At 53.0% G+C, this 12,739-nt stretch overlaps 1 protein-coding gene across 1 annotated transcript in view; it reads left to right on the top strand.

Moving 5' to 3' along the window:
- The window catches only part of LOC122552437 (volume-regulated anion channel subunit LRRC8C-like), a 133,386-nt gene extending 121,053 nt beyond the window's left edge, over nucleotides 1-12,333 (top strand). Inside the window, exon 3 of the mRNA XM_087983213.1 lies at nucleotides 9,720-12,333. Within this exon, the coding sequence (XP_087839339.1) occupies nucleotides 9,720-11,948 (2,229 nt within the window). The 3' untranslated portion in view covers nucleotides 11,949-12,333. The remainder of the gene's footprint in view (nucleotides 1-9,719) is intronic.
- Nucleotides 12,334-12,739: the final 406 nt, after the last annotated feature.

Raw genomic sequence — 12,739 nt, 5'->3', positions numbered from 1 at the left:
GGTAGCCCCATTGCTCACAGGTAGCCCCATTGCTCACAGGTCGCCCCGTTGCTCACAGGTAGCCCCATTGCTCACAGGTAGCCCCCGTTGCTCACAGGTAGCCCCCTTGCTCACAGGTAGCCCCATTGCTCACAGGTAGCCCCCATTGCTCACAGGTAGCCCCATTGCTCACAGGGAGCCCCATTGCTCACAGGTAGCCCCTGGCTCACAGGTAGCCCCATTGCTCACAGGTAGCCCCTTGCTGACACGTCGCCCCCTTGCTCACTGGTAGCCCCATTACTCACAGTTAGCCCCCTTGCTCACTCGTAGCCCCATTGCTCACAGATAGTCCCATTGTTCACAGGTAGCCCCCATGCTCACTGGTAGTCCTATTGCTCAAAGGTAGCCCCTTGCTCAAATGTAGCCCCCTTGTTCAAATGTAGCCCCATTGCTCACAGGTAGCCCCATTGTTCACAGGTAGCCCCCATGCTCACATGTAGCCCCCTTGCTCACAGGTAGCCCCATTGCTCACAGGTAGCCCCTTGCTCAAAGGTAGCCCCATTGCTCACAGGTAGTCCCATTGCTCACTGGTAGCCCCTTGCTCACAGGTAGCCCAATTGCTCACAGGTAGCCCCATTGCTCACAGTTAGCCCCATTGCTCACAGGTAGCCCCATTGCTTACAGGTAGCTCCATTTCTCACAGGTAGCCCCATTGCTCACAGGTAGCCCCATTGCTCACAGGTAGCCCCATTGCTTACAGGTAGCCCCATTGCTCACAGGTACTCCCTTGCTCACAGGTAGCCCCATTGCTTACAGGTAGCCCTATTGCTCACAGGTAGCCCCACTGCTCACAGGTGGCCCCATTGCTCACAGGTAGCCCCATTTCTCACAGGTAGCCCCACTGCTCACAGGTAGTCCCTTGCTCACAGGTGGCCCCATTTCTCACAGGTAGCCCCATTTCTCACAGGTAGCCCCATTGCTCACAGGTAGTCCCTTGCTCACAGGTAGTCCCTTGCTCACAGGTAGCCCCATTTCTCACAGGTAGCCCCATTTCTCATAGGTAACCCCATTGCTCACAGGTAGCCCCATTTCTCACAGGTAGCCCCATTGCTCACAGGTAGCCCGATTGCTCACAGGTAGCCCCATTTCTCACAGGTAACCCCATTGCTCATAGGTAGCCCTATTGGTCACAGGTAGCCCCATTGCTCACAGGTAGCCCCATTGCTTACAGGTAGCCCCGTTGCTCACAGGTACTTCCTTGCTCACAGGTAGTCCCTTGCTCACAGGTAGCCCCTTGCTCACAGGTAGCCCCACTGCTCACAGGTAGCCCCGTTGCTCACAGGTAGCCCCATTGCTCACAGGTAGCCCTCTTGCTCACAGGTAGCCCCATTGCTCACAGGTAGCCCCGTTGCTCACAGTTAGCCCCATTGCTCACAGGTAGCCCCCTTGCTCACAGGTAGCCCCATTGCTCACAGGTAGCCCCTTTTCTCACAGGTAGCCCCATTCCTTACAGGTTGTCCAGTTGCTCACAGGTATCCCCGTTGCTCGCAGGTAGCCCCATTGCTCACAGGTAGCCCCCTTGCTCACAGGTAGCCCCATTGCTCACAGTTGGCCCCCTTGCTCACAGGTAGCACCCGTTGCTCACAGGTAGCCCCCTTGCTCACAGGTAGCCCCATTGCTCACAGGTAGCCCCATTGCTCACAGGTAGCCACCTTGCTCACAGGTCGCCCCCGTTGCTCACAGGTAGCCCCATTGCTCACAGGTAGCCCCCTTGCTCACAGGTAGCCCCCCTTGCTCACTGGTAGCCCCATTGCTCACAGGTAGCCCCATTGCTCACAGGTCGCCCCGTTGCTCACAGGTAGCCCCATTGCTCACAGGTAGCCCCCGTTGCTCACAGGTAGCCCCCTTGCTCACAGGTAGCCCCATTGCTCACAGGTAGCCCCCATTGCTCACAGGTATCCCCCTTGCTCACAGGTAGCCCCATTGCTCACAGGTAGCCCCCTTGCTCACAGGTAGCCCCATTGCTCACAGGTAGCCCCCATTGCTCACAGGTAGCCCCCTTGCTCACAGGTAGCCCCATTGCTCACAGGTAGCCCCCTTGCTCACAGGTAGCCCCCGTTGCTCACAGGTAGCCCCATTGCTCACAGGTAGCCCCATTGCTCACAGGTAGCTCCATTGCTCACAGGTAGCCCCGTTGCTCACAGGTAGCTCCATTGCTCACAGGTAGCTCCATTGCTCACAGGTAGCCCCATTGCTCACAGGTAGCCCCATTGTTCACAGGTAGCCCCCTTGCTCACAGGTAGCCCCCGTTGCTCACAGGTAGCCCCGTTGCTCACAGGTAGCTCCATTGCTCACAGGTAGCCCCATTGCTCACTGGTAGCCCCATTGTTCACAGGTAGCCCCATTGCTCACAGGTAGCCCCGTTGCTCACAGGTAGCTCCATTGCTCACAGGTAGCCCCCTTGCTCACAGGTAGCCCCCGTTGCTCACAGGTAGCTCCATTGCTCACAGGTAGCCCCCTTGCTCACAGGTAGCCCCGTTGCTCACAGGTAGCTCCATTGCTCACAGGTAGCCCCATTGTTCACAGGTAGCCCCATTGCTCACAGGTAGCCCCGTTGCTCACAGGTAGCTCCATTGCTCACAGGTAGCCCCATTGCTCACAGGTAGCTCCATTGCTCACAGGTAGCCCCGTTGCTCACAGGTAGCCCCGTTGCTCACAGGTAGCTCCATTGCTCACAGGTAGCCCCATTGCTCACAGGTAGCTCCATTGCTCACAGGTAGCCCCCTTGCTCACAGGTAGCCCCCGTTGCTCACAGGTAGCCCCATTGCTCACAGGTAGCCCCGTTGCTCATAGGTAGCCCTATTGGTCACAGGTAGCCCCATTGCTCACAGGTAGCTCCATTGCTCACGGGTAGCCCCATTGCTCACAGGTAGCCCCCTTGCTCACAGGTAGCCCCCGTTGCTCACAGGTAGCCCCATTGCTCACAGGTAGCCCCATTTCTCATAGGTAACCCCATTGCTCATAGGTAGCCCCATTTCTCACAGGTAACCCCATTGCTCATAGGTAGCCCTATTGGTCACAGGTAGCCCCCCTTGCTCACTGGTAGCCCCATTGCTCACAGTTAGCCCCATTGCTTACAGGTAGCCCCATTGCTCACAGGTAGCCCCATTGCTCACAGTTAGCCCCAATGCTTACAGGTAGCCCCATTGCTCACAGGTAGCTCCATTGCTCACAGGTAGCCCCGTTGCTCACAGGTAGCCCCATTGCTCACAGGTAGCCCCCTTGCTCACAGGTAGCCCCCGTTGCTCACAGGTAGCCCCATTGCTCACAGGTAGCCCCGTTGCTCACAGGTAGCCCCCGTTGCTCACAGGTAGCCCCATTGCTCACAGGTAGCCCCGTTGCTCAGGTTCAGTTTTGCTGCCTTTATTTGATTCCAGGTGATCTGAGCCAGACACTCTGATCTGTTTGGATAGGGCTTTATAGTTTTTTGTAGCCATTCAGACTTTGAAATGCGATGATCACTGAGTCCACTTCATTACCAACAGCGAGACAAGGCAGTATCATTATGCTGAATGCGTGTGCCCCAGTTCACTCTAAGAACCTTTCTCGTTCTCTGCCTTTCCCGGTCTGTATTTGGATTATTTAAAGCTCCCCTCGTTGTATATACTCTATATCTTTGCTTCTGTCTGTAATTTCTTGCTGAATTTGTTCCTCCCTCATCCCTCCGATGAGCTGGTGGGCTACTGGCCACTCTGAGCAATGTAATTGTGTCCTTCCTAGATATGAACACGAGTCAAATAGACTTTTCTCTGGTAGACCCTTTTTTTCCAGCACCCCAATGTTTTCCTTAATCATGCTGTCACCCATCCCTATCTTTGCCTTTCTGTCTTCCTGAACGCTCGGTGACTGGATTAACACCTGATCCTACCCCTCCTTGAGCCAGGTCACCTTTCAGACCATAAGACATCGGAGCAGAAATTAGGCCAATCAGCTCTGCCATTCAATCAGGGCTGCAGACAAAAAAACCTGCAGATGCTGGAATCTAAAGGTGGGCAGGCAGGAGGCTGGAGGACACAGCAAGCCAGGCAGCATCAGGAGGGACAGGCAGGAGGCTGGGGGAACACAGCAAGGCAGGCATCATCAGGAGGGACAGGTAGGAGGCTGGGGGAACACAGCAAGGCAGGCAGCATCAGGAGGGACAGGCAGGAGGCTGGGGGAACACAGCAAGCCAGGCAGCTTCAGGAGGGAGAGGTAGGAGGCTGAGGGGACACAGCAAGCCAGGCAGCCTCAGGAGGGACAGGCAGGAGGCTGGGGGAACACAGCAAGGCAGGCAGTATCAGGAGGGAGAGGTAGGAGGCTGAGGGGACACAGCAAGGCAGGCATCATCAGGAGGGACAGGTAGGAGGCTGAGGGGACACAGCAAGGCAGGCAGTATCAGGAGGGAGAGGTAGGAGGCTGGGGGAACACATCAAGGCAGGCAGCATCAGGAGGGACAGGTAGAAGGCTGGGGGAACAAAGCAGGCCAGGCAGCCTCAGGAGGGACAGGCAGGAGGCTGGGGGAACACAGCAAGGCAGGCAGTATCAGGAGGGAGAGGTAGGAGGCTGGGGGAACACAGCAAGGCAGGCAGCATCAGGAGGGACAGGCAGGAGGCTGGGGGAACACAGCAAGCCAGGCAGCCTCAGGAGGGACAGGCAGGAGGCTGGGGGAACACAGCAAGGCAGGCAGTATCAGGAGGGAGAGGTAGGAGGCTGGGGGAACACAGCAAGGCAGGCAGCATCAGGAGGGACAGGCAGGAGGCTGGGGGAACACAGCAAGGCAGGCAGCATCAGGAGGGGAAGAAGACGATGTTTCGGGTATAACCTTCTGCTGGGCTGCTAGCCCTGAAGGAGAGTTACACCTGAAACGTTGACCTCTCCATCTCCTGATGCTGCCTGCCTTGCTGTGTCCTTCCTAATAGCAGTAGGGAGATTGATGAACTCATAAGCCGGCAGATTTTGGAAAAATGCAGATGTAGCAGGGTTGTTGTTATGGGTGATTTCAACTTTCCCAATATCGACTGGACCCTCCTTAGTGCAGATGGTTTGGATGGAGCCGTTTTTGTCAGGTGTGTTCAGGAGGGTTTCCTCACTCAGTATGTAGACAGGCCGATGAGGGGAGAGGCCATTTTGGATTTGGTGCTCGGCAACGAGCCAGAACAGGTGTCAGCTCTCATGGTGAAAGAATACTTTGGTGACAGTGACCACAACTGCCTCACATTTACCATAGCCTTGGAGAGAGAAAGGAGCAGTTACTGAGGGAATATATTTAATTGGGGAAAAGTAAATTATGACGTGATCAGACAGGAGTTGGGAAGTACAGACTGGGAGTAATTGTTCCACAGAAAGGGCACAGCAGACATGTGGAGGCTATTTAAGGAGCAGTTGTTGCGAGTGATGCACAAATTTGTTCCTCTGAGGCAGGTAAGAAGGGGTAAGATTAAGGAGCCTTGGATGACGAGAACAGAGGAGCTTCTCGTCCAAAGGAAGAAGGCAGCTTATGTAAGGTGGAGGAAGCAAGGATCTAGCACAGCTTTAGAGGATTACAGGCTTGGTAGAAAGGATCTCAGAAATGGACTGAGGAGAGCCAGGAGGGGGCACGAGAAAGGCCTGGCAAGAAGGATTAGGGGGAACCCAAAGGCATTTACTCATACGTGAGGAATAAGAGAATGATCGGGGGAAGGTAGGGCCGGTCAGGGATAGTGGAGGGAACTTGGGCGTGGAGTCTGAGCAGATAGGGGAAGCCCTAAATGAGTATTTTGCTTCAGTTTTCACAAAAGAAAGGGACATTGTTGTGAATGAGAACTTTGAGGAGCTGGAATATGTGCTTGAACAGATCAAGATTGATGAAACTGATGTGTTGGAAATTTTGGAAAACATTAAGATTGATGAGTCCCCAGGACCAGACCAGATTTATCCCAGGCTGCTCTGGGAAGTGAGAAAGGAGGTTGCTAAGCCACTGGTGAAGATCTTTGCTTCCTCACTCTCCACGGGAGTTGTACCGGAGGATTGGAAGGAGGCGAATGCTGTTCCCCTTTTCAAGAAGGGGAATAGGGAAATCCCTGGCAATTACAGACCAGTCAGTCTTATGTCTGTGGTCAGCAAAGTTTTGGAAAGAATTCTGAGGGATAGGATTTATGACTATTTGACAAAGCATAGTGTGATTAAAGGCATGGCTTTGTGAGGGACAGGTCATGCCTCACAAATGTTATTGAGTTCTTTGAGGAGGTGTCAAGACAGGTCGATGACGGTCGAGCAGTGGATGTAGTGTATATGGACTTCAGCAGGGCATTTGATAGGGTTCCCCATGGTAGGCTCATTCATAAAGTCAGGAAGTATGGGATACAGGGAGATTTGGCTATCTGGATTCAGAATTGTCTGGCTGACATAAGGCAGAGAGTGGTTGTAGATGGAAGTATTCTGCCTAGAGGACAGAATTGTGTGGGGTCCCGCAGGGCTCTGTACTTGGGCCTCTGCTCATTGTAGTTTTTATAAATGACTTGGATAAGGAGGTTGAGGGTTGGGTTAGTAAATTTGCAGATGACACAAAGTTGGAGGTGTCATCGATAGTATAGAGGGCTATGGCAGGCTGCAGCACGACATAGACAGGATGCAGAGCTGGGCTGAGAAATGGCAGATGGAGTTCAAACTGGATAAATGTGAAGTGATGCATTTTGGAAGGTTGAACTCGAATGCTGAATATAGGATTAAAGACAGGATTCTTGGCAGTGTGGAGGAACAGAGGGATCTGGGTGTGCAAGTACATACATCCCTCAAGTTGCCACCCAAGTGGATAGGGTGGTTAAGAAAGCATATGGTGTTTTGGCTTTCATTAACAGGGGGATCGAGTTTAAGAGCCGCAAGGTTTTGCTGCAGCTCTACAAGTCCCTGGTGAGATCACACTTGGAATATTGTGTCTAGTTCTGGTCACCCTACTATAGGAAAGATACAGAGACTTTGGAGAGGGTGCAAAGAAGGTTTACCAGGATGCTGCCTGGACTGGAGGGCTTGCCTTATGAAGAAAGGTTGAATAAGCTCAGACATTTCTCTCTGGAGAGGAGGAGGAAGAGAGGAGACCTGATTGAGGTGTACAAAATAATGAGAGGAATAGATAGAGCCAATAGCCAGAGACTTTTCCCCAGGGCAGGATTGACTGGTATGAGAAGTCGTAGTTTGAAGATATTAGGAGGAAGGTATAAAGGAGACGTCAGAGGTAGGTTCTTTACGCAGAGAGTTGTGAATGCATGGGATGCGTTGCCAGCGGTGGTGGTGGAAGCAGAGTCATTAGGGACATTTAGGCGAATGCTGGACATGCACATAGATAGCAGTGAGTTGAGGGTTGTATAGGTTAAGTTACTATATTTTACATTAGGATTAAATCTCAGCACAACATCGTGAGCCAAAGGGCCTGTTCTGTGCTGTACTCTTCTATGTTCAATGTTCAATGTCCCAGCCTCCTACCATTCAATCAGGGCTGATACGGTTCTCAACCCCATTCTCCCGCTTTCTCCCTGTAATCCTTGATCCCCTTGACAATCGAGATCCTAGCTCTCTCTGTCTTAAAGCTATTGCTGCAATATCCTATTATTACATGACTCTCTACTCCAATAACTCACCAATCTTAATCCCACACTCACTCAGTCTGTGACAAACACTTGACACTTTATTCCTTCGATCTTACCTCGTCCCTTGCTGTTTGTTCGCCTGGTGATAGCTGTCTCTCCCATTACTGAGTGTACCTTGGTACCCTCTCTCCTCGGACTCCCTGGGCACCATCCTCTTGCCTAGTTAACCATCCGCAAGTAGCACAAGGAAGTCTTTATGTAAATCCTCCGGCTGCTATAGGTCCAATCCGCTCCTGAACCAGAATCCAAATCCTCTCTCGTACGCCCATCCAATTAGGAAGCTTCAATGGTTCCCTTATTCATTCCAGAAACCACATGAGCAGTCCTACGCTCCCCCCCAAACGTTCGTACCAATATGGACCACGACTAGTCATCCTCCCATCTCCCATCCACCACCATCCAAGGGTCACATCTACAGTCTCCCGCTCACCGTGAAAACATGTCGCTGTTCCCTCACTGTCACTGGATCCAAATTTCGGAATTCCCTCTCTCAGGGCATTCGGCATTGACCCACAGTACATGGACTGCAGCGGTTCAAGAAGGCAGCTCACTACCGCCTCCTCAAGGGGAACCGAAGGACGGGGCAGTAGATGGTGGCACTCCATGTCCCACAGTGAATAAAAAAACAATTTAATCCTGTTTTCTTTCAGAGGAACCATCACTCTCACCAGTGTTGGGAACAGAGCTCTGAGATACATTCAGGGACAACCTGTCCCTTGCACAAACTGTCTCTTTCTTTTTCTTCTTAGCTCCCTCCCCTCCTTAAGCTCCAGGCTGACCACATCCGTAAGTGTGCTGTCCGTGAAGTTCCTGATATCCTGGGGGCATTGGACAGATGATAGCAGCTGCTTGAGAAACTCTGCTACCCCAGGTTTGAGCTGTCACAACCCACAATGAGCATCCAGGAGACAGGAAATGTCCTGGGGTTCTGACATGGTGTAGGATGTGTCCACCCTCTCCTCCCTGACCTATCACCTTCATCCCCTCTCCCACTCACCTATTGTACTCTATGCTACTCTCTCCCCACCCCCACCCTCCTCTAGCTTATCTCTCCACCCTTCAGGCTCTCTGTCTTTATTCCTGATGAAGGGCTTTTGCCCGAAACGTCGATTTTACTGCTCCTCGGATGCTGCCTGAATTGCTGTGCTCTTCCAGCACCACTGATCCAGAATCTGGTTTCCAGCATCTGCAGTCATTGTTTTTACCTCGTAGGATGTGTACTGGTCAGCTCTGAGCTAACCTGCTGATCCTCTTACCATTAGACAGTTAAACCTAGCCACTTGTTAAACAAACACTCACTCCCCTTCTGGAGACGGCACTGAAATATAGTAAAATTAAAATGTTTTCACATTCAACAACAACAAAAAATGAAATTTTGAATTTGCTTGTTTAACAACCCACATTCAGAGAAAGGGGACTCAGGGTACAATACTCACCAGTCAATCAATTCATGACCTTTCTGTAAAGTCCCAGTTTGAGTGGTTTTTTTTTCCCTGATTTCTTCAAAGATGCTGCTGTTCTGTCTGCAACTGCTGTTTCCCATTCTAACCAGGTACATACTCTTCTTCCTCACCCTCTATCTCTCTCCCTCTCTCTCTATTTCATTCTCTGCTCAAGCTGCTGCTGTGGACACCCAGTCAGATCTGTATCCTCCTCCATCGTTAATATCTCTGACACATAACCGCTTCCTTTGGTCCATAGACTGTGCAGCTCATTTTGTTGTCTGCTGTTTCTCCCCTTCTCACTTAGCGAAGACTGCGTTTCTATGTTGCCCGAGTTCCGGAGCGTTAAATGCAAAATACTGCGGATATTGGGAAACTCTGAACCAACCCTGGAAATGCTGGAGAAACTCAGCAGGTCTGGCAGCATCTGTGGAGAGAGAGAGAGAAACAGAGTCAATGTTTCAAGTCCAGGGAACTTTCTTCAGGACTGTCGCACTGCGCTCTGAAATTTTAACTCAGATTTCTCTCCCCACGCACGCTGTGGGACCCTGGTCAGCACTCTCTGTTTTGGTTTCAGATTTCCCGAGGCTGAATGTTTGTGCTTTGGCGATCGTGTCTGCCGCTTGTCTGTCTCTAGGTGACACAGGACAAGATTATCTGCCTCCCTGGGCCAGTGTGGACACACTCTCCGTTCCAGATCAATTGCTCGGAGTTCATGCTGCAGGTGAAGCCTTTGGAGAGCTCGACCCATGAACTTAATGGGGTAAAGACCAACCTGGACCTCCAGCAGTACAGCTTTATTAACCAGATCTGCTACGAGAGAGCCGTTCACTGGTACGTCAAGTACTTCCCCTACTTGGTGCTCATCCACACCCTCACCTTCATGATCTGCGGCAGCTTCTGGTTCAAGTTCCCCGGGACCAGCAGCAAAATCGAGCACTTTGTCTCCGTGCTGGGGCGGTGCTTTGACTCGCCGTGGACCACCCGGGCCCTGAGCGAAGTTTCCACCGAGAGGAGGGTGTGCCGCCGGGAGCTGCCGCTCGGCGCCGGCTCCGGGAGCCAGGCCAGCTTGCCGGGGTGTGAGGAGCGTGCCGGGTCCGGGGAATCTCCGCTGGGGGCAGACAGAGGCAGCGAGAGCACCCTGGACAGGCAGGAGGGGGAGCAGGCCAAAGCCCTGTTCGAAAAGGTGAAGAAATTCCGGCTCCACGTGGAGGACAGTGTCATCGTTTACCTCATGTACATCGGGCAGACCATTGTCCGTGCCATCAAGTTAATCCTGATCACCGTTTACCACGCCCTCTTGGTTCTGAACATACATGTGGTGGTGCCGTGCACCGTGAACATCGAGGATGTGACTGGGTACCGCCATTTTTGCTGTAACCACACAAGGGCCCACCTCTTCTACACTCTTGCCGTCTGCTACATCTGCTTCCTTTGTGTTTACGGCTGCACCTGCCTCTACACTCTCTACTGGCTGTTCCACCGACCCCTGAAAGAGTATTCCTTCGAGTACGTGCGCCAGGAGTCAGGGATCAGCGACATTCCGGACGTGAGGAATGACTTTGCCTTCATGCTCCACCTGACCGACCAGTACGACGCCCTGTACTCCAAGCGGTTTGCCGTCTTCCTGTCGGAGGTCAGCGAGAGCCAGTTGATGCAGCTGAGCCTGGACCGGGAGTGGTCCACCGACAAGCTGCGGCAGAGATTGCAGAAGAACGCGGCCCACCGTCTGGAACTGCACCTCCTCATGGTGCCCAGCCTCCCTGCTGCCACCTTCCAGCTGACCGAAATCCAGGCCCTGAAACTCGAGCTCAACGGTGAGCTGGAGTTACCCCCAGCCACGGCGCAGCTCACCCACCTCCGGGAGCTGTCGCTGGTCAACTCCCCGGTACGGCTTCACCAGGCCGCCTCAGCCTTCCTCAAGGAACGCCTCAAGGTCCTCCAGGTGCGGTTTGACAGCCCCCAGGAGGTTCCCCTCTGGATGGCCAGCATGGAAAACGTAGAGGAGCTCAGCCTGAACGGATCACTCACTCAGGACGGAGCTAAATGCCTCATCCTGGACTCCCTCTGTCAGCTCCATCGCCTCAAGATCTTGTCTCTGAAAAGCAACATAACTAAACTCCCTCCGTGCCTGGCTGACCTCTCCAGCCACCTCCAGAAGTTGACCGTCCACAATGGAGGCACCAAACTCATGGCGACAAACATCCTGAAGAAACTGCAGCAACTGCGGGTCTTGGAGCTGGTGCAGTGTGAGCTGGAGAGAATCCCTCAGGCAGTGGCCAGCTTGTTGAACTTGGAAGAGTTGAACTTGAAGGAGAACCATCTCCGGTCCATCGAGGAAATCCTGAGCCACCAACAGTGCCAGACGCTGACCTGTCTGAGGCTATGGTACAATCACATCATCCACATCCCCGAACACATCAAAAAACTTAGCTCTTTGGAGAGCCTCTATCTCAACAATAACCAGATCGAGGCAATACCGCCTCAACTCTTCCTGTGTAACAAACTCCGACACCTCGATCTCTCCCACAATCGCATCACCTCAATCCCACCCGGAATCGGAGTGCTCCAAAGCCTCCACCACTTCTCCGTGTCCCACAACTCCATTGAGTCCCTGCCGAACGAGCTGTTCTTCTGTAAGAAGCTGCAACACTTGAAGCTCGCCCACAACGGCCTGACCGCCCTCTCGCCCAGGATCTCCGGCCTGCCCTTGCTGACAAGGCTTGAACTGACGGGCAACCAGTTGGAGGCATTGCCCCCTGAGCTGGGGCAGTGCACTGGCCTGAAACGCGGAGGTCTGCTGGTGGAGGAGTCCCTGCTCCTAACGCTGCCCTCCGATGTCCGAGACAGGCTGGAGGCTGACTGAATCCAGGATGGGGAGACACGCTGACTTAAGGATCGGGAAGTCAGAGCTGGTCAGGATTAAGCGGGTACGGATCGGGAGGTCGAATTCAGGGAGAGAAACCGGACACTGGGTGATAATGGGAGCTTGGTTTGACGAGTAAATTATTGTGGCAATTCTCAGCGCAGCATTCCTGAGGGTTGGGTCGTTCAAAATGGCTGCTCTCGGGTTTCGCTCTGCTCCCAGACTGCCCCGGGACACAGCAGGAACACAGAGGGAATGGTGGAAAGGTCACACAAGCAATGCTCCCACCCGCCTGAGATCCCAGTTGGGATGTGGGATCTGTGACACATTTGACACTGTTTTATGGTTAAGTTTTGTATGTAATTCCACATAATAAAACGGTGCAGCCAGCAGTCAGGACCCCTGAGGGGGTGGGGTGGGGGGGCACTTCTTGTCTCACTACGTTCCAGGAGGGATATGGTGGCACTGGAGACAGTGCACAGGGAGATTTACCAGGACGGAGAGATTGGACAGATGGGATTTGCTTTTCTTTGAGCAGGGGAGGCGTGATTAATTTGTGTAAAATTTCGGAGAGACATACACAGGGTAGACAGTAAGGAACATTCCCCCTGAGTGGATATGGGTGTCCAGGGGATCAAGGGGAGGAGGCAGGAGAATGGGGTTGAGAAACAGATCAGCCAGGATCAAATGGAAGACCAGACTCAACGGGCTGAATGGCCTAATTTCTGCACCTGTGTCTTGTGCTCTTATGAATCAGTGACAAGGGGCTGTACAGGTTTAAGGTGAGAGGC

Source organism: Chiloscyllium plagiosum, unplaced genomic scaffold, assembly GCF_037043375.1.
Source record: "Chiloscyllium plagiosum isolate Xiang-an unplaced genomic scaffold, Cpla_swu_hap1 HiC_scaffold_45, whole genome shotgun sequence".
Taxonomy (NCBI): domain Eukaryota; kingdom Metazoa; phylum Chordata; class Chondrichthyes; order Orectolobiformes; family Hemiscylliidae; genus Chiloscyllium; species Chiloscyllium plagiosum.
This window is presented reverse-complemented; position numbering and strand designations above follow the sequence as displayed.